Here is a 22,153-nt window from a genome sequence, read left to right as displayed (position 1 = left end):
GGCCTGTTTACTCACAAAAACAAAGAAGTTCTGGAAGTCAAGAAATGTGCCCAAGGTCACCCAGCCAGAACTAGAACCTAGATCTCAGGAGTTCTAGGCAGGTTCTGTTAATGGAGAGATGAGGTTCTTGTCTCTCTTGGTTTCTACTGGGGGTGGATTTCTTGCAATATTGAAAAAAAATAATTTTCTGAGACTTGCATGGGAGAACAAGTGATTTTTATTTCTGTGGAATTATATCCCTGAGTTTCCAAGGCCCCATTTCTCTCAGTCCAGTCATAGCAGAAGTGTAGCTGGAACTTTAGTAGAGCTAAAATCAGAGTCACTGTCCAGAGTTTCCTTTCCATGTTGGAGCAGAGTCCAATTCAGCATCAAGCTAACATAGTTTGTGTTTCCCACTGCAGTCCATCAGTCCATTGCATGTGGAGTGTGTAGGGCCATGTAGCTATAGAGGAAATACGGACAAATTCAAGGAAGCCAAGAGTGAGCCAACAGCACAAGAGAAATAAGAGAGATAACTCCTTTGTTTAGGAGATTATGTATTCCCAATTTTTCTGTGCTTGCAGTGGCCATGCCCTTTCTGGCCTTGATCTTTGTTTCTAGGTGTGACTGACAGGCAAGTACCTTCCCTGTGTCACCCCAACTTTACTGGGCATGTGTCTATCTTCCCTTTGTTAGATCCCTTCCCCCAGTGTTTTGCAGGGAATAGGGTGGTGTTTCCCTGGGGAATGCAAAATTGCAGTTTCCTGGTGAAGCTGCCCAAATGACATGCCTATAATGTCTGGCTTCCTCCTTTGTTCCTTTTCTATTATTAATAACTAGCTAATTAAAGCAGTATCAATTCTGTCCCTTGCACAAAGCAAAGGAGCTAGACACTGAAGGTGAAGTACACTGATCTGTGATATAATGGCTGAGCCTCCTCCATGCCCTATTCTCCCCATGGCTTTCAGTGGTTCCCCTCCCTAAGGAACTGCCTTTCCCCTGCTGCTACTGCTCCTTCTAGCTCAACTCCACTCTGTTGGGAGGCCAGAGGAAAAAGCCAGAGCCTGAGCAAAATACACAATGTCAGGGATGATACCATGCAGTCCAAGAGCAGGGAAAGAGGCAGCACTGTCCCACTCCCTCTCGCCACTGTCCATTCCCTGGGGTCCTCAGCTTCATGCTAATGCCTCCAGACAAAATAGTTAAGAATTTCCTTGCCAAACCCACACCACACCACATACTCTACATACCAGACATTCCCCAGATGGCTGGCTTTGTAGGTGACTGGCCACAGCTGTCTCTAGCTTACCAGAGGCAGATGTCTCTCTGAGAGCAGGAATGGAGCCTGGGGGTGGAGGAAGTCAGGGAGGACCTGAGCTCCAGTTGCTTGTTCCAGGGTCTGGAGACTTGACTGAGACCTCTGCTCTCTACAAGTTTGTCTGTTATCATTTTCCACCCACATCAAGCAAGCCATAGACTGGAATCCAGGCCTCACTAACATCATGCTCTACGGGTGTGCTGCAGGTTAAGAGTTATTCAGATATTGACTGAAGACCTATTATGAGCCTGGCACCATGTTAGGCCCACAGGAGAGCACTTGATTTAACTTTCAAAGTGAAAGAAATGAGGTTTTCTCTGGCCACATTTTCAAGATTGCTTTCATGTAGGTGTGAGGGAACGAAACGAGGGAGCAAAACTATGCTGAACACCTAACAGGTCACCAAAGCCTTGCTGCCTTTCCCCACATAACTGCTGTCTGGGCTCAGTTACCGTGCTTTGGCAGCAAATCCATCTCAGGCTGGCATAAACATGGCAAGAACATATTTGGTTAAGGATTGGGAAGTCTGGAAGAATCCGAGTCAGACAAGCTCATCAACAGTGTCACCAAAGATACAGAGTCTGCGATTATCCTCACTCTGCCCTCCTTGGGGTAGGCTCCATTCTGAGACTGGCTCTGCTTGTGGTCAGAGAATCGGCTTCATTCCCGCACCACTGATGCAGGAGAGCCAGGCTAAAACCTCCAGCAAACACTTCCTCCCAGCTCCTTGGCCAGATCAGGTGCTTGCCCATTCCAGAACCAGTCCCTGGCAGGGGAACGGTGCTGTCCGTGGACCAGTCGTGCTTGCCCTTGACTTGAGGTCAACTCCCCTATAATATTGCCGCATTTTCACGGGGAGGAAGAGACAGATGCTGGGGAGTGAAATGCGGTGTAGCATATAACCCCACAGGCTTAGACACGGAATGACTTACTCAAAGCCATGCCCACCTGAAGTGCAAAGCCCCTGGTAGCTCAAGCTCTTTCCACTTCATTGTGCTGCCTTAGGAGGCAAGAAAGGGGAAGGAAGAAGGATTCCGGAGTCGAATTTCAGGTGCCCTTTTGAGGCAGTGGAGCTGGAGGGGGAGACTCTGGGTTTATTAAGGAAACCCTCCATCCCCCAGCCTTTCCCTTTTCTCCCAGGTGATGTTCACATGCCACTGGGATTTGGGCCATAGGCACTATTTATAGGGCCCAGCTCATAGCATCTGAGGCCCTTTCGATATTTCGTTAACAATCCCATTCCAGCTAGAACCCATCTTCTGGATTTTGCTGAACAAGAGTGAGTGTTACCAGCCTGGCCGGCGTGGCTCAGCGGTTGAGCATCGACCTATGATCCAGGGGATCCCGGTTGGATTCCCGGTGGGGGCACATGCCCCGGTTGCGGGCTCGATCCCCAGCAGGGGGCTTGCAGGAAGCAGCTGATCAGTGACTCTCTCATCATTGATGTTTCTGTCTCTCTCCATCTCCTTTCCTCCCTCTCTGAAATCAATAAAAATATTTTTTTTTTTTAAAAGAGAGAGAATGTTACCAGGAGGTTTCAGCATATTTAGGATAAAGTTGCATTTCCTTGCAGCTGTCTTAGGAAGGGAACCCTGGGAATGCACTTCTCGGGGAAATTATTTTAGAAATAGTGCTGCCCTGTAGCACGGTGGGACCACTTGAAAGGGTGAGGAAGGAAGGGGGCAGCTGTGGTGTGTGGTAACTATTTGGGAACAAACATTATTATTATTATTGCTTATTCAAGTTCAAATCAGCCAGAGTTTAAACCAGCTGATTCCCAGGTCATAAACACTTGTTGCAAACTGCATGGTCTAAAATTTATCACCCAGGCAATCAATCTTTCTTAAATATCTCATATATCCACAGCTTGGTGCTGGGGAAGCTACATGTGACAAGATATGATCCCTGCCTGCGACCTAGATGAGGTTGCTGAGCAGACGAAATATTACCTAGTAATACTAGACAGAGTGAGCTACATGCGCTTGCAGGTGGGGGGAGGGGGAGACAGACAATAATTCCAATAGGATTTTAGAACAGGGTTTCCCAGGGTATGACCCTTGGAACACTTGTCCCTCACAATACACTGGAGTTAAAAAGAAATGCTCTGAGGCCAAAAAAATTGGGGCAGCACTGTATACTGTGTGCTCCTTTTGGAGACATCCAATGTATATGAGTATCTTACAGACCCTAAGACAGCTCACAGAGATGTCTTAAGGCATAAGCTAGTTTAACCTGAATACTATGATTTAAATTTATTTGCCCACGAATGAAATGCCCCTTTTCCCTCAAGGGAAACAGGAGTGTCCTATGTATTAGTGTCCATGGAGCCACATTGCCCCCTGTGGTCAAAATCAGCCCCAACGAGGAGCCAACTTGGGGGCAAAGGCCTTCCTCCCTGCAACCAGAAACAGCCCATCACGGGCAGAGCTGCAGGTCAGGATCTGGCTTTTCAGCAAACACGGGTCCCTCCAGGATGCAACCCCCAGACTGGGCCTGTCAGGTTGCTTCTTGTACCCAAACAAAACACCCCATCCATCAGGCGAGCTGATGGCGAGCTCGCAGGCATGAAAAGAACGTGTCCCTCCTCTGCTTCCTGTCCCCTCCTTCCTTCTGGATAAAGCCCTGATTCCACAGAATGCCACTGTGGCCTCTGCCGTTACTTGTCCCTCCAGTTTCAGGCTTCTTCGTGGTCCTCTCTCCCCACCTCCTCCTTCCTGCCTCCATGCCAGGCCTCAAATGTTCCCCCTGATTACGCTCTGGCCCCAGCCTGCTTCCCATCCTTGGAGGGCCTGCTCCAGCCCACCTCTTCCCCAAGAACCCAGCTCCCGTCACTGCTCCCTCTCGGACGCCCTGTGCCCTCCCAGCCTTCAGCCCAACGGTGGGCACCTTGCATTGCTCTCTCTTCCCTTGCAGGAGATGGCTTCTCTGAGGTCTAACGATTGTGCCTTTTACCCTCTTTCCATCTGCCCTCGTGCCCACAGAGTCCTGTCTGCCTCACCCCTCTTGCTCCCCCGGGACCGCCCCTGCAGTATCGGGGGCCGGGACCACAGGACTGCGGGCCTGGCTCAGAGCCCCTTCTCACTCTGGCCACAACTAGAGCATGGCCAGCCAGCCTTTCGGTGAGCCCAGGAGGCATTTCTTCCACATCCAGTTCTGGGCTCCATTGGATCCAAGTTCTGTTTCTAAAATAAGCCATGGAGGTGGAGGGGGGGACCCCAGCAGATTGGAAGCTCCAGTGCCCTCCCAGCAGCCAAGGCATTTCTGCCCCTGGGCACTGAGACCTCTCACTTGGGGAAGTTCAAGCAGCAAAGCCGTTGCAAGCACGTTCTGTTCAGGGTGGTGGATACTCACATAGAAACGCACGGTTGAATTTCTGAACCATTAGAGTTACTCTTGAGCACTGTCATTTTAGGCTCAGGGTAGAGTTCTGGTCTGAAGGAAAAAGGCCCCAAACCAGGATTTTAGAGACACCCAAGTGAGAGTAAAGCCACGCTGGGCTCTCTGTAACCCGCCTGCTAAAGAACAAGCTCCTTAGCTGGGTGCTCGCTCACTCAGTGACAGTGACCCTCAGGGCGCCCCTTCTCCCCTTACACATGTGGGCTCACTGTCATCTCCTCCAGTTCTCCCTGTCCCTAACTGCCCCAGCATGTCCCGGGCTCTGCCACAGACACATGGTTCCCTCTGCTCTGAGCTCCTCCTACACCTGCCAGCCTCAACTCCATCCAGCCTGCCGGGCTCACACAGGCTCTCCTTAGCCCGGTGGTTACAAGCACGAGCTTTGGAAACAAACTGGACTTTGAGTCTCCGCTTTGCACTCAGCAGCTGCGTGATCTTAACGCTGTGGCTGGGAGATCCCAGCTGTGCTCCCTGTGTGCTCTCGGGCAAGTTACCTCACCACTCTGTGCCTCGGCCTTGTCATCTGCAAAATGAGAATAATACGAGTGCTATGCGTCACGCTTTGTACGTTGTTGTGGGGATTAAAGGCGGGTAATAAAGGTCTGTGCCTGGCCTGTGGCAGGAGGACACTAAGTGTTAGCTGTCTAGAGATGAACCGCCCGCTCCCCTGGGATTAAAGCCCCCCACCCGGGTGCAGTCCCCCACGCTCAGCAGCGCCCACCCCAGAGGCTCTGTGGCTCGCCTCACGTGCTCTCTCTTGCTCTAAACTTTTCTTGCACAACAGCTTGGGACCCAACTCACTCCTGCGTTGCTGACCTTGGTTAGCACGTCTCCACACTTTGATCGGGAGTTCTCCGAGGACAGAGGATCTCTTCAGATCTGCCTGCGGAATGACTCATCCGGGAACGTGCCCTGGCCTGCCACCGGGCCCCTCACGGTGTCCCCGGCCCCCCTCCTCTCCACGCCACGTGCCCCAAGCCAGAGGCCCTGCCGCTGCTGAACTGCTCCCCGCGCCCCTAAGCACTCCGCCCCTTCAGGAGTCAGGCCTTTGCGCGTGTGCTTCCCACAGCCTGGAAAACTCCTACGCACAAGGAGTCAGGCCAAACCCCCTCTTCCCGAAAGCCTTTCCCAACTCCAGGGCCCTGCCTTTTCTCCCACGGCCCTGGCACAGCCCCTCTGTGGACTGTGACCTTCTCCAGGAATAAGGTAGGGTCCCCAGTGTCCTGCATGCAGTAGGTGCTGGGCGCTTGGTAAGGTCTCTGATGTGGGTCGGCCTGATTCAGCGGCACAGAGGATGGGAACTCCCGCAAACAGCCTCCAGTCCCGCACCCGCCGCTGTGGTGCCCTGCTGAGCCCTGGTTTGCCCTCTGCAAACGGCCATAACACCTTCTCCACAAACGTTAGCTCCCCACCCTCCTTCCTGGGCTTCCCCCAAGGCTTCCCACCTTCACGCAGGCAGTAGTCAGCCCCATCTCTATTCTAGTCAAGAGAGAAAAACATCGCCCATTGGCTTAGGGATCCATCACCATTTTATGAGGGAACATACCCTCTTAGACATACCAGTGACACCTTCTCTGTTGCTATGATGACTCTTTGACACCACCCTCGTGCAGATCAGCAATGCCTCTCATCACTACCCTCGTGCAGATCAGCAATGCCTCTCATCTTCCCACGTCTGGTTTCTCCCAAAGGACTCTGGCCAAGCCACCTGCAGGCCATCTCCACAGGGAGGGGGCTGCGGTGATCCCTGGAGGTGAAGCTCACCTTCGGGGCCAGGAGGGGAACAGGTGCGCGGTCTTCGGCTGTGCAGCCTTCCAATTGGGTAACACCCACGGTCCGCAAGGCCCAGGCTACTGTCCAAGAAGACGGCCTCGTTCAGAGGAAAATCACTGCATCTTCCTCCTTATGGTCTATTTCTTCTTTGAAACTTCCCAAGTCAGCAAAGCTGCCTGGAATTCAGTGGTGCCCCTTGGCTCTGCCTGTCGTCCCCCCCGCCCCATCACTATGGTGCTGGTACTCAAGCTGGGATTTCTCTCACACAATAAAGATCCATTCTCCTTCATCTCTTTCACCTTCCTCCCATTCCCACGAGACTTTCACACAGGTTCATTCCTTTAAACGTTTATTTCTGGTGAATAAAAAAAATAATTTATGTGACCAGATCAATAGAGCGGAGGCATTATGACACACTGCAGAGCATGACTTTCCTGTTTGCTTCTGGATTTTGCAGCTTGGTGAGAGGCGACTGAGTGAAACCCAGCCTCCTGGAACCAGGACACACCGACGGGCTACTCACACGGATGATTACCGAGTGCTGGGAGGTGGCTCAGAGGAGAGCCCATCATCCAAACCTCTTGTACAGAACTGTTTGTTTTTTTAAGCAGTCAGCAGAAGCTCCGTCACATGCCTGTCCCTAATGACCATAAACATAACACGCCCAACAGATGCTCAGAGAGACGGAGCAGTTGTCTCAGGGACTTTATACATGATACTTGGAGGCCATGGAGGAAAGACACCCTCCCCCCAGGCCACCTCCTGAAACCAGCACTGGGAGGGGATTGTGGGGAGGTGGGACCTGAGCCCCCAGCACAGCTGTCAGGATCTGTGGGTTCCCGAAATCCACTGCCTCTGAGCCTGAAGCAGACACTTCCTCCCAATTCCTGGGTTCTCATGAGGCTCTCGGAGCAGCCACTGCTGCGGTCAGCACTGGGGATGCTTCCTGCAGGAGCCTGAGAGCTGAACGTGCTGACAGTCTGTGCTGGGGTCCTAAGGGCAGAACCTCCAGAGGTGCTGCCAAAGCCCAGAACTCAGAGCTGGGGAGACTCGGGGGTTCACTGTCAAGGAGGAAGCAGGCTCACTAGTGGGAGGCTTGAGTTCCCCAGGAGTGGAGAACACAGCTTGCTTGCCATCACCCTGCTGCCTGGTTCCCGAGTGAGGCTGTGACCTTGGGACTACTTTGGTGACAGGGTTCACTGTCTTGGGGTGGAGTGTGAATTTTGGTTATAATATATTGATAAATTAGGAGTAGGCTTTGGTTGCACGTAAACTCACTGACTGATTAAACTCCCAGAAAGCAAGCGGGGGAAATGAGAAGCCCTAGGGGGTTTTCTGTGACCATGCACATGCTCTGGCGTCTCATCCCTTGAGGCCACGTGGCTCCTGTGTAGGGGGCCTGAGACACCCGACCAGAGGGGCTGCCCAGGACTCTCCGTACCTGCTGGCACAGGTCACCAGGGCTGCACAGGACCAGGTGCCAGCGGTTTAAACAAGGGCCAGTTGTTTCACTGAAAGTGGCTTCAGCATTCTCTCAAAAGGCAGAACCAACAAAACCCCAACTCCCAAAGCACTAGGGAGTTCTGAAGTCCAGTTCAGGCTCCTTTTCTGATATACAGAGAGCGCAGTTTCTGGGCCTGAGGATCAGCCCAAGGCTTCAAAGCCCAGCGTCCGCTCCCCTCCTGTTTGCGGGAAGCTGCTCCCCTCCGAGAGATGCCTCCTGCGCCCAGACCCGGAACCACTTATCCTGAGGCCATTCTTTTGTTAGATGCTCTGAAATGAAAACTCCCCCCAAATCAACTCCTATTGACAGTATTTCCCTTTGAAGAAACAAAAGCCCCCTCAGTGCCTGGGGACACCTGCTGTAGCCCCCCATTAAATGACTCCCCAAACAGCCTTGCAACCATTTTCTGAAATGAGGGAAGACTGAGCCAGCATGAGGCCACTCGCACACGTGTGCAGGGTGGCGAGGAAGGGGTGGATGGAAAAGCAGAGCCCCACTGGTCCCAGAAGGACACTCTGGACAGGAGGGTATCTGTATTGTTTTACAAAAATAGACCGCGCTCCATGCCTGCTCTGCGTCGTGGTGAAGGACAGGCCTTTCCACTGGGCTCGTCTCTGGAGGATTGTCTGTGTCAAATGCAGTAGAGATTTTCAATGACTCTGAGGCAGGAACAGAACTCACTGCCTGTCCCTGCCTGGCTCCTGGGATGCCAGGATGTGACCAGGGACAGGTAGAAGGGAAGGAGCAACTGCAAGGCCTAGAAGGGGGTGAGCGTGGGCCATGGAGGGGCCCCCAGAGTCCTGTGACATGAGGGCGTTAACACAGCTTGGCTGTGAGCCTTGGGCCTGACCCTCAAGAGTCCCAGCACCCTGTGCCCGTCCGCAGTGTGTCCCAGGGGAAGGCCCAGTCCGTGGGGCCCTCGGTGTTCATCCTGAGGGACGAGGTGCGGCCCAGGGCAGAGATGCGGAGCTGCCCCAGCTGCACTCAAAAGGGGCGAGCGAAGCGTGTGAGCTTCCCGAGACGCCAGGGCTCCGCCCGGCTAACCTCTGGCTTTCCTCTAGCTTTCTACTTGTCTGGAAAAAAATTATATTATGTGCAGCACAGTAAAACCTCGATATAACGGACTTATTCGGGAGGGGGGGTGTCTGCTAAAGACGAAAGTCTTTATATAACAAAGTAGGTTTTCTGAATGTGTCTGTTAAAAATTTGACAAATTAGTTTACCTGTTTTTACTTATGTAGACACATTTGTGTAAATTAAAATTATGAAAAATTTAATTTCACAGAAAAGTTTTCTGTATGTATTGCTGTAATTTTAAATTTATACTGAATGGGTCTAGTAAATGCGAGCATTCACCAGTCCCCGAGAGTAAACAAAGGCACAGGCTGGGGTCGCGCTTAGCACGGTGGGGGCATCAGCAGGCAGGTGTCAAAGCCGCTGCAGACGGTCACGCCGCGCAAAAACGGAACCAAGCACGGTATGAGCGCGGGCTAATCATTCGCCAAAATTACTGCAGAGTTTTTTCCAACATATGGCCTACTTGCTCAAATTTGTTAAAAATAAAAGTGAATTAATAACAAAAAAAAAACCCTTGCAAATTTAATAAGCAAATCTTGGTTAAAAGTATTTAAAAATGAACAGGGTTTTAATTTTCTTATATGACAATACAGACTGGAAATTTTGTCCGTTATATCCGAAGTCCATCAAATTGAGGTCCTCAGAATCAAGGGTTTACTGCACTTACAAGTCTCCCATAAATCTGGGGAACTGTCAAAAGTTTAATTATATTGTTAAACCATGACATGGGCTAGAGTTTGCTAAAGCAGGACCATTGTCAAGGTCTACAGGTGACACCTTTTGAGGACCAAAGCATCAACGTTCCCTCGGGTGGGATTCCGAACCTGTACTGTGGACATGGGATGAGACGTGACACCACATTACTGCAGAGAAGTTATCAGCTTTGAAAACCACGGACCTCGTCACCATTGTCTTCCCTCCATGAATTCTTTCCAAGACACTTGCTACGGGACATTACGATCTGTCCCACAAGCCACTTCAGGTACTGTCTTGGGTCAAGGCTCAGATTAAAGGTAAATTCAAGGTCTTAAAATGCCCTTCCAAGGGAGAGGGCTCTGAAAAAAGAGGGAGGGTAAAAAATCTAAAATTCTGGCCCGGCCGGGCATGGCTCAGCGGTTGAGCATCGACCTAGGATCCAGGCGATCGGGGTTCGACTTCCGGTCAGGGCACATGCCTGGGTTGCGGGCTCGATCCCCAGCAGGGGGCGTGCGGGAGGCAGCCGATCAATGACTCTCTCATCACTGATGTTTCTATCTCTCTTTCTCCTTTCCTCTCTCTGAAATCAATAAAGATATATTTAAAAAATAAAACTCTGGAAGAGTGACATCCAGAAGATGGACCCTGAAAATACCATATAGCTGCACTGACAAGATGCGATAAGAAGCAAAACGATCTTGTTAAAGGTTCATATTTATTTTAGGGTGCATCTGGATTTTAGGAATAGTAAGACTGAGGGAAAATGCCCATCTCAGGAGGGAGGGAAGGTGACAGGCTTTTAAACAGAGGCCTTCCGCTTCTGAATCCTGACCCTTTAAGAGCAGAGGCGCCGCTGTGGGACTCGGATGGTGGGGCCACCAGGGAGTCGCCTTATTTCAGCTGCAACCCCTCACCTTGAAGGCTCAGCGGGGGGATGTTGGGCTGCCTGCCCTCTGGGGGCCGTGGGTTTGTGTGGATGGACCTGTAGGAACGGAAAGAGCCTCTGCGGAGTAAGGAGCCCACACATTTTATTACAGGCCCTGCTCCCTGAACCCTGACGGTCCCCCCGCACCTCTGCCCTTTGGATTACGGAGGAAAAAAAGAATCGTTCGGTTTTCTGGGCCACAGAACACAGAGCGGTCTGGATGGCACAGGGAGCTCGCACGCTGAGGCGAGGCGCGCAGGAGCAGGGTCTTCGCCCTGGGGGTGAGCCAGCGCCTTGCCCGAAGGGTGGCCCCAGCCGCCCTCCCCGGAGTCCACACCGGCTTACGTTTCTGTCCTTTATTAACGTTCAACCCCAACGTCCACCTTCGCCCGAGAGGGAGAAGAGTATCTGAATATCTACGGCATCGATGATTTCCTCGAGCCTTCTTTTTTTTTCCTATTATGATTTCACCAGAGGCCCGGAGCAGGCCTTGGAGAAGGGCCCGCAGAAAGCACGGGTGTCTGCGGAGACATAATACTGACTTCTCTTTTTTGGGGACAGTCCACGAGGCGCAGCCCTCTCTCCTGAGATCTGGTGAGGCATGAGGGGAGGCGGCGGAGGAGCTGTGGGTGGGACGCTGTACCGTGTGGCGTCGCCGTGGTGCAGCTGGTGCCCGACGGGGCGCACCGCGAGCATGAGCGCGGAGGCTCCGGGCTGCCCCGGGGAGGCGGGCGGCGCCCAGGCGAGTGCCCAGCCTTCCAGGAACCCGTCCGCCCAGTTCTCGCAGCCGTCCCGGGGCTCGCCGCCTGGGCCCTGGCCTTAGCCTTCGTCTTCCCTCAGCTCGGTGGGTAAGAATTTATACTGCTGTTGGCGGATCTGGGCCAGTTTTTTCCTTGCTTCTTCCAGTTCTCGCTCTTTCTTCAGCATTTCCTCCTGGGCAGCGATGATCTAGAAGGGAAGCAACAAGCTGGACGGATGCAAAACTCTCTAGGAAACGGCCCTCCCCCTCCCCTGGCTGCCTTGTGCGGTCCCATAGCGCCCGCTACAGGGGGACGCAGCAGGGCGCTAGGAATAAGCATGAGCTCTGGAGACCAGCCTCGGGCCACGGTTTGAGTTTTAAGACCGATGACCCAGTTGACCCCCCCCCCCCAAATAAGCTGACTTCTGGCCACTGATTTAACAGCAAACATTTGTCACCCCTACTTTGCACTGGGCTCTGGGGTGAGCACATGGAGTGTCCCATCATCTTCTTGGCAATACCATGGAGTGTGCCCCAGTGATCATCCCGTTTCCCAATGAGGAACCTGAAGCTGAGAGATAGCGCGTCCTCGATATGCCCCAGTTAGTGGAGCAGGACCTGGCCCAGGTAGTCTCGAAGCTAAAGCTGAAGTCATGAACTTCTAGATGGCTTTTATGTATTTATTTCATGCTTCTACAGTATGATCTGAGGAATACTAGTAAGTAGGCATTATGTGGAAAAGGTAAATTTGTGTGCAAGAAACCCAAATAGATTTCTCTCCTGCGGGCCTCTGCAGAGCCTTTACTACGCCAGCAATCACTGTGATGCACTGACGTGGGGGCAGAGAGAGGAGTACTTCACAGACTTATTTGATCAGAGACCCTTCTTCATGGAACTTCTCATGGAACTACTGTATCAAGAAAGAGGGTCTGGTAAGAATGAGTCCAGTGCATTTCCAAATAGAGGAGTGGTTCAGGAAGAGCTAAGGAAGGCACAGGAATGAGACAGGGTCCCGGTGCCCCTGGCGCTAAGAAAACGAATCTCGTATAATGGATTTATATCAACACGTGCCCTGAACCGCAAGCCTGATTTCCTGAAGTTTCCTCCTCATTTAAACACAACCTAGCGTGAGTCTGGCTGCTCTTCTACTACCCTGTCTACTCTCCTGAAAGTTCTGGGAGGGGTCACCGTTCAGTCTCTCTTTTGAGCCAAGTATCTTGAGTGGGTAGCAGCTCCAAATGCATAATTTTATTTACATGATAATATTGCTGTCCTCCAATTTCTTTTCTCCTTTTTTTATAATAGAATCCCTGATTTTTGGCTAGGCATGTGACTACGAAGAATACTGAATTTCCCAGCCTCCTTTACAGCGAGGTTGGCCATGTGACTAAATGCGGACCAATGGCATGTGAGCAAGTGATGTTCGCAACTTCAGGGCTGGGCTGGCCCCTCCTTTACCTTTTCTTGCTGGCCGGAAAGCCTGATGGTTCCTGAGCTATCTTGGACCAAGTGGCCAAGGGCAACATCTCAGGGATGGCTGAGCAATAGGGAGATAAAGTCTGGGTTTCAGACAGAAAAGTACCACCACGCCATTCCTAGACTTACACGCAGACTGTCATGGGGGAGAAATAAACTTCCATCTTGTGTAAGTGACTGCTATTTTGTGTGTCTGTTATAACACAATGCCCATCATGGGAGTAAACACTGTCTGGGTTTAATCACAAACCTGAGCAATGCCCCCTACAAATTTTGTTTTCACTACGACATCGTCATCATCAGCTTTGCCAAAAGCTGCCTTCTGGGCTGCACGAACGAGATTGTCTGAGGCTCTTTTCACAGCATTTCCTGCTGCCTGGAGAGGAAACAAAACACACATTATATCATTAGAAACAGCCATTTGGATCAGGCAAGAACAGACATGAAGGTACAGTGCATGAGACTATGAATCTATTTATCATCCAATTATAACACAGAAGTTCTCTCTAGTTAGTATCTATCTGTCTGTCTGCCCATCCCTCTGTCTGTGCATCCATCCATCCATCCATCCATCCATCCATCCATCCATCCACTGATTCTATCAACATTGGCACCTACCTAATCTTAGCTCATGCCTGGCCCCCAAGGAACACGCAGTTTTGAGGGGAATTACAGTTACGGTAAATAAATGATTGCAGCGTTGTGATGTGTGTGTTAACAGAAGCACTCAGGGCTGCCCCCTTGGTCTAGAAAACCAGCTCCACTGCCCAGTTCACTTTAGACACACTTGAGGACTTGGCTCGGACATCGCTTTCTCAGTCCACCTCAGTCTTAGCCACCCCAGTGCTCCCCGAGTGCTCTGTGCTGGCTTCTCTGCAGCCCTTACCACACTTGTAGTTGCCTTTCTCTCTCCTGGACAGTGAGGAACTTGAGGGCAGGGGCTGTGACTAGAATCTGTGCAGCCCCAGGACCTGGCACAGTGGCTGCTCAGGGTTGGCGCTCACTGAATGTTTCTTGGTCAAACGAAGGGCTATGAAAGCATAGCCTACCCCCACATGAAAGGGCTGGGAGCCCCACAGTAATAAGGCCTTTACTGATGTACTTTCAGAGTCAGAGCTGGGCTTTACGCCACGTGCTCAAGGATGGGAATTGCTGGAGACGGGTGACAGAAGCTTTTCAGTGCGGAGAGATCTTGAGTAAGGGCTGCAGCCCACACTGGCTTCCTCTCGATGCTGGGGGCTCGTTTTCTGCCACCTGAGGTTTGGAATTATCTTCTAATGGTGGTCAAGTCTTTATTAAACCTCCTGAATTCCTTGCCCAGCTCCTCAGAGTCAAGGATTCATGCTTGGGGGTGAAACCTCAGAGTTTTTCTCATTCAAAGTTAACTGGCTCATTTGGGTGGTGAGCTAAAGTGATGAGTAGGGACTATGAGGGCACAAGAAAGGAAGGGGAAGCCAATTCATCTTTGACAGTAGTCATCATGTGCTTACTCTCAAAATAGCTTTACAAGGTCAGAACTCATTAGTTCACCTTTCTGATGTCAAAACTAAAGTTAAGTATACTGTCTAAGATCTTGTAGCTACTAACTTATGGAGCTGGGATTTGAACAGGTCTGTCTCTAGCCCCAGAAAACCTCTGGATCACTGTAAGGAATTCAGACATGACACTGCAGCGTCAGGTTAAATCAGCAACAATAATAATAAGAGTGATGCTGTGTTATATGTGTGTAAAGCCCTAGGACTTATAAAAGTATGTCCACATTCCAGTGCAGCTATCTCCATTCCCATTTTACAGATGAGGCAAACTAAGGCCTGAAAAATTTTGAGTGATTTGTGTAAGATCATACATTTAATACATGGGAGAGGCAGGATTTGAACCCTGGTCTCTCTTAACTTAGGATATTGTCCTCAAAAGCGTTCCCCAAACCCACACATTCAAAAACGTGCAGCTCCCCATTCTTCCTCCTGGCTTTATCCCAGGAGTCAGATGAAGGTGAGGGAGGTAGGTCAGAGAGACACTCAGGAGGACCAAACAACAGAAATGCACGCTGGGGCTTGCAAAATAAAATGAGAGTTCTGAACTTCAGTGGAACTGTTCAAATATTTCTGCCATTTATGAAAAATTACTCATGACTTACATAGTTTTTAGAGCATAAACAATATGCATTATAACGCTTATAATAAAAATCTAGATGCCCAAAGCATAGGGAAATTCTGGCATAATCAGTTGATGTAATATCATGCAATCATTAAAAATGAGACTCATGAAGAATGGACCAGTTAGCTTTGCAGAGAGAAGTTATGAAGACTTTCCCTCAAGGAAAAGATATGCATGATCACGTGTTAAGTGGGGAAAAAGCAGAATGTCTCTTGCTATGATTACGACTAGACAAAATTATTTTGTGCATAAACACAGGAAGAGAAAATGATAATCGCTGACATGTAACAATGTTGAGCTACGTGACTTTTTCATTCAAACATTTCTTTCACTGTGTTTAAAATACTCTATAATTAGAACAATCAGGAAAACATATGCACTTGGAAGGACCCGACTGTCACCTTCATAAGCATGTTCTCTGGGCTCTGGGAAACCTTAGCAACAGTCTCGCATAAATTCCTCAGTCCTCTCACTCCCTTCCTTAGCAAACAGTGAATGAGGGCTTCCACTGAAACAGGCACCAGCATAGGGGTGAGAGATGCAAAGATAAAGACTTGGTGCCTGAGCCTAAGAAGGTCCCACCTTGTCAAAGACAGATATAAAGATAAATGTGGGGGGCCAGGTAAGAGGAACCACAGAGTGCTCTGGCTGGGGGCTCCAGCAGGACAAAGGAGGGACTGACTGCCTGAGGCCTGGGAGTCAGGAGGAGTCAGGAGGGCTTCCCAGGAGAGGTGACTCCGGAGTTGAGTCATGAAGAACAAGTAGGAGTTCCCCAGGCTGGGCTGGTGGGGAGGAGGCCCCAAGGCATGAGGCCAGAAGGCACATGTGGAGAATGTCAGTTTGGTGGGGCAGCAGGTGTAGGATGCATGGTCACACGTGGTAGAAAATGAGAAAAGTGGCACAGAGCTGGCTGATGGAAGGCCTGGTGGGTCATGCCAAGGAAGTGAGACTGTCCCCTTTGGCGACACTTACCCGCTCCAACAGGAGTATTTTCCCACCAGCATCAGTGACCATTACCTGTAGCCGCCTCATGGCCTCTGAGTCCTGATCGGCCTTCACCTTGCAGGCCACAAGCAGCTGAGCCGTGGAAGCGGCGACCTGCTTGGCGGATGAGATGAGCTTTTCCTCACTGGCATGTCCCTGAACAGAGGCATTGGCCGCCTCACAGAGACTGCTGGTCGCAGCTGCCACCATGCGGGCCTGGGGACAGTCAACAAAGAAGTGACCCAAGGCCCAAACCTCCCACAGGGGCTCCCAAAAGCAGATGGGGGGGGGAAGGAGAAGGCGACTCACAGCAGAAATCAGCCCCTGTGACCACTGTCCGTCATCCGCGGCATTGGCGGGGATGGAGCCCACCTAGAGAGTGGAGGTTAGAAATCTGCAATGAGAGCTGGAAGGCTGAGGGTGACCTGCAGCCCCTCACACTCCACACTGCCCAGAACTGGAGAGAAAAGCATTTCAGACACGCAGCACTACCAGGGACGCCCACCATCAGCACCAGTGTGAGAACGGAGCACCTTTCCCAGGTAGGACCCTGGCCACTGCAAGACGGCACCAGCACAGCCTGACTGGTTTCCTCTGGTCCACAAGGAGTCAGTCTGAAATGCTCCAAATGGCCTCTGTTGCCAGGTATTGAGTTTCTGGGAAAATGGCTCAGGAATGATAGATCGGGGCTGTCCTTACACACTCATTTCCTCTGCTGACCTTTCTCCATTTCACACATGGGAGCCTCTTCTTTTAAGGGCCAAGGGGAACTTAAACCTCTCCTCATCTCAGAACCTGAAGCCATGCTGATTTTTCTGGCAGATGATGCAAGAATGGGTGGTACATTTCCTTTAGTGCAATTAAGTACAGACCCTTAAGGAAATACAGACTGTTTTGTAGGGGCTTGGGGGAGGGTGGGGGGAGAAAATGAAAAGCTGGAAGTAAGATGATCTCTGTTTCTATTTAGAAATCATGGCAACAAATGAAATATTTTCTATTCAGACGTAGAGGGAGTATCTATGGGAGGAAATATCTTTACACTTGTGGGAGGTGAGTGGAGAGGTAACAGATGACTCTCTAGTTGAATATGAAACTGAGGATCTGTCAGCAATTACAGGAATCACATTGGGGCTTGGTGAATGTCAGGTAAACCCCAAGGTCCTCCATATAAGTTCACCCACATCCAGCTGAACCTTTTCCAACTTCCTAAATGCTTGGCCATCTGAGTCCCTTGGAGGACAGGGGCTCTGTCCCAATTGAGTTAGATTCTCTAGACTCTAGCAATGTGTCTGGCACATAGTTGGCCCTTTATCAATAAACTAAAATTTTAGGTAAGATATTCTCCTCAGTGATCCATTTTTGGTCTTTATATATTAATGGGTCAACAAGTACTTGGTAAGTAAGGTTAGCACTGTCCTGCACCTACCGGGGATAAGTGAGAAACATAAAGGAACAAACTGCACACCACTGGGGAGACGTATATATGTTAATATGAGATAACATAGCACACGATGGTTTAGAAAGAAAAGCCGGAGTATGTAGTTTGAGATTAAGACATGGCTAAGTTCACAAGAGACGTCTTGGGGGAAGGTGGAAAGCCACTGGTTGGGTGTAACTTCCTGTCTGTGCTACATGCTCTTGGGTCAAGACATAGTCGTATCCATCTATCTGTACACTCACAGCAAAGGCCTTTTACTAGCAGAGTGACTGACAATTACGAGTTTCCCAAACCCACAACCTGGCAGGATTTCTGTGCTGCCTTTTCATTTGAGAGGCTCTCTGCAGACACAGTTTGGATGGGGGCGCTTTCATGTTGTATGGGAAAAACAGGACACAGGGAGTATTTTAAACTCCCTAGTCTAGTGTACTATTACTACTTTGGATTATTGAAAAAAGAACGTTGCTTTCATGCTAACGCAGATGGAATGGGTGACTGGAGAAGCAGATCAAAGACATCTCAGATTTAAAACCAGACTGGCCTTCTGGCCAATAGGCTCAGGAAAATGCTAACTGCAGAGTTGGACAGCGTTCAGCTACACGGTGCTAAGAAATGAATGGAGCCATTGGAGTTGGAAGATGGTATTATAAAGTCCCTGACTACAGTGCTTACATAGCCACCCGGCAGGGAAATATGACAGCTTACACCTTTAAATACCTAATGTGTGGAGGGAATATACATGTCCTGTTCAGGCCCTGATCGTGCCGGAGTGGGAGACTTTCCTTAACCAGAAGCAGATGAGAGGCCCAGAAGCCAAATCCGGCATTCTGTCTGTCAGGTTTCAGCAAACAGTTTTCAGTTAGTTGGGGCAGATCGGCAATACAGTGAGGAAGGCACAGCACTGATTTCCTTGGTCAGGCCCAAAGCATTCACATCTTTTCCTCATAGGCTCTCACTATGTGAACATCTCGCCACTGGGCCACTGGGGTTCACCCACCTTTCCTTGGGCCACCAGCTCCCTCTGGGCTGCCGAGGCCGATTTGACCAGGGCACTTGTGGCAGCAGCAATGGATTTAGCAGCTTCCAAGATCTGTTCTTCAAAATCCAGGGTCTCATCTGCTTGCTATAACCAAAAGAAAACAGTGTCACATGCAATTCATATCCACAGAGGGCGCTTTCTGCCAAACTACTTACTGCTCAGTCACCTGGCTCTCCATCAGGCTACCGCTTTCTGTTGACAAACCACACCCAGGGTAGAAAGGCCTAGGCTGCCCCTCCATCTGAGGCCTCCCTGTGCTCCCTCTTTGAAAGGTGGGAGCTGCCAGCACTGACATCGGTACAAATGTTAACTCAGGACATTCTAAGGCAGGCTCTTTTTCCAGGCCAAAATCTTTAGAGAATAAAAAATCTCGAATGGTTCCATCAGCATCAATAACCAAAATTAAAATAATAAAAAATCAAAATCCAAAGAGTGGGTGGTGGCACATTCTTTCAGGGCTTAAGGCTCAAAAAATGGGTTAAAAAAAGGAAAGATGGCTATCAGTCGTGAAAAACCTTATTTTTCTGGGGTAAAAACAAAAGCAAAATTGCATTTGCATTTTTGTGGCTGAGCACGAGGAGAGTTACATACCAACCAAAGATCACCCAGTGATGGAAAAGAAATCCATCAAGGTGGAGCTTGTTCAGTCACCCGGAACCCAAGGCCCTGATGCATCGGGGGAGGAACACGGGCCACCACTGCGCAGGTGCGGTCAGGCCATTAGGACTCTGCTGTAAATTTGCCACCACAGCGCCCTGTGTGGCCAAAACCACCTGGGGAGTTGAAGAGAAGCTTTTGGGAAGTGGGGCAAATGTGAAGACCTGGGTCCTGTGCTGGGGGGAATGGAGCACCACCATTTGGGATGGTCAGACTAGATGACATTCAAGGTCAACCTCCAGCACTGATATTCTGTCAATTCTGTCAATTCCTCTTAGCCCTAGAATGTTGAAGATGTGGCTGGTACCTTTTAGATAGTAAGAGATGGTCAGGTATAGCAATCCTTTTCTTTGTATGTGTGTGGTAAAATACACATAACATAAAATCTACCCTTTGGACCAATGTTAGGAGTACAGGTCAGTGGCATTAAGTAGTACATTTGCAATGTTGTACAATAGCAATAGGGTTTTAGAAGTGTCTACTATGTGCCAAGCATTTTGTTAGGCACTTTCATGTATATTAAAGAAATTAATTTCTTTATTTTCACCAATAAAGAAAAAAAATACTGTACCACAGGATTAGCTATCTATATTTTTATATGTATGGTGAGAAAACTGAGGCTCAGGGAGGTACAGAACTGGGCCCAAGTTGATGTGGCAGCATGAAAAATCTAAACCAGAGCTAAACATAAATCTCTCTGACTCCCTATGATAGGTTTTACTAGCCAAAGGACCCCGACCTGCCCCCGCATCAGTGAGGAATAATTTTGGGTCAGGGGATCAAAGTCGGCTCGCTAATGGTCCCATATGAGACTTCAGACGGGATGGGTGCATGGATACCATTCTTTTCCAGTTCCCTATTCTTGTTTTTGAGAGAGAGTGTGGAGGGGAGAGGAGGAAGGAGGGAGGGGAGAGAGAGAGAGAAGGGGGAAGAGGGAGACAGAGAGATTGGTTGCCTCCGTATGCGTCCCGACCAGGGCCCGGATCGAGTCTGCAACAGAGGTACGTGCCCTTGACCAGAATCGAACCCGAGACTCTTCAGTCTGTGGGCTGACACTCTAACCACTAAGCCAAACCAGCTAGGGCTTCAGTTCCCTTTTCTTAATGGTCACATCTTGAACCATGAGAGATGCCAATCCCATTTTGGTTTTTACAACCCACACTATCAAAATAACATTTCGGCGCACATGCGGTGGATCTGAAGGATGGCAGCGGCAGGTAGAAGTTCTGAGACAGAAGCTGTATAGTCTTTCTTTTTTCTGACAGTCTTGCCCTAGGAGCATTCAGGACAGAAATGGATTCAGTTCCAGTGGAACCATTTTGGATTCCTCATTACAAGGTGGGGGTGGGGTAGCAGTAGAATAGAAAATTTTGTTTACTGAAATACAAAAAATGACTCATTATAAGACATTCTGGCATGAAAGGTATTATACACAGGCTCCAAAGAGATGACATTAGGCTCTGATACATGTATTCAATGACCTTGAATTAAGAGCTTTTTTGAAAATTCATTCTGCAAAAGAAAGTCAAGCATATAACAGATTTAGACACTGAGGAAATCACAGAATTTTTTAGAGCAAAGGGAGCCCCTCCTCATTTTGCAGATGAGAAAACAGAGGCCCATGGTGGCTCCCAAAAGTTTCCTGGACTCCTGTCTCAGGCGGCCTCAGCCACGCTATGCATTCCAAGGTTTAGTCCACTTTACAGGGTGGAGTGCCCATCAGATTTCCAATTTCCCAAATTTTAGGATTCATAAACATAAAATCTCCTTAAAATGAAGTGCTAACCTTAAGCATAGATAGATCTGATAGAATCATCTCATTACAACTGATTTGGAAAGCCTCTCCCATGTCTTCTGCTGCCTTGCATAATTTTTTTTTTTTTAAATAAAATACATGCTTGAAATAGATATTTGACTTCAAAATATTTTTGACACCTATTGATTTTTTCTTACAACGGCAACAGCTATAATGCCCTTTGATGGATTTCTCTTTTTCTTCCCATAACATCTCTATGCTCTAAAATGGATGCAGCAGAAAGCCTCATTTCTGGGAGACATTTGCTGTGATTAGAAAGAACTAAAGAGTTTCCCAAGAAAGGTTTCATAAGGCCACTGGGACGGCAGCAGGGCGGGAAGGCGAGTGTCCCGCTGCTGCAGCTGGGCGGGGTTCGAGGAGACCTGCGGCCTGCTGGGTCCGCGCTCTCTGCGGGCCAGGCTGGCCACCCACACAGGCCCGACCCTCCCTCAGGGCACACGGCTTCCAGCCTCAGGAGTGTGGGCTCTCCCGGGCCAACCAGGCTTGTGAAAAGCCAAGCGCCCGGGCGGTGCTCCCCATCAGCTTCCGCTCCTACCAGCGGAGGGTGGAATCTGGGAGAGGAGTCGTGAGGGTGGCCAGGGAAGGGAGAACTCGTTGCTAACCACACAAGCAAAAAAGGGGAGAAATGGAACTGGCTTGGTCTTGAAAGGGCTTACCTAAACAAAAGGATCACAATGAAAGTGTAGGATTTGTCTAATGGAACTGGGAGATTGGGGAGAGTAAGCAGAGCAAGGGGGAGCTGCTCCAAGGGGACCTGGGGGAAGATTCTGGAGGGTCCGGGCACCATGGACTGGGAGGCTGGGCTCCTCTCACTGAGCCCTCACTCAATCCTGCTCACCAGAGAGGCTCAGTTGGCTGGTCTCTTAAGATCCAATTTAGCTGAGATATTTTACTGATCTGACCAATGCTTCCTAAATCTGTCCCTCTGGTTTATGGAAGACTGAGTAACATCTTCACTCCTGAGTCCCCTTCCCCCCAACAATTGGAGCTGTTAAGACTATCAAAATAACCTTTTGAAGATTATAATTAATCCTTTACATGTAATTATTAATATTTCTTTAAAGCTACTCGCATCAAGCATAAACAATGAACTTAAGGAAATGTTTTCATTAAATGGGCTAAGCTGGCAGCTTTTGCAGACACCTGAGGATCTGGTTAAAGATGCAGACTATGTTGCAG

The 22,153-nt window shown here is 49.7% G+C and overlaps 1 protein-coding gene across 2 annotated transcripts in view; it reads right to left on the bottom strand.

Moving 5' to 3' along the window:
* Positions 1–10,441: 10,441 nt before the first annotated feature.
* Positions 10,442–22,153, bottom strand: part of TLN2 (talin 2) — a 392,818-nt gene continuing 381,106 nt past the window's right edge. Inside the window, exons 55-59 of one of the 2 annotated variants that reach the window (XM_081132101.1) lie at positions 18,460–18,585; positions 16,334–16,396; positions 16,013–16,240; positions 13,134–13,259; positions 10,442–11,616 (exon numbers count right to left, since the gene is read on the bottom strand). In XM_081132101.1, the coding sequence (XP_080988227.1) occupies positions 11,488–11,616; positions 13,134–13,259; positions 16,013–16,240; positions 16,334–16,396; positions 18,460–18,585 (672 nt within the window). In that variant the 3' untranslated portion in view covers positions 10,442–11,487. The remainder of the gene's footprint in view (positions 11,617–13,133; positions 13,260–16,012; positions 16,241–16,333; positions 16,397–18,459; positions 18,586–22,153) is intronic. The other variant, XM_081132102.1, reaches the window with a different exon arrangement.

This window comes from Miniopterus schreibersii (assembly GCF_964146895.1).
Source record: "Miniopterus schreibersii genome assembly, chromosome: 1".
Classification (NCBI taxonomy): Eukaryota; Metazoa; Chordata; class Mammalia; order Chiroptera; family Miniopteridae; genus Miniopterus; species Miniopterus schreibersii.
The sequence above is the reverse complement of the archived record's forward strand: the minus strand, read 5'-3'. Positions and strand labels throughout refer to the sequence as shown.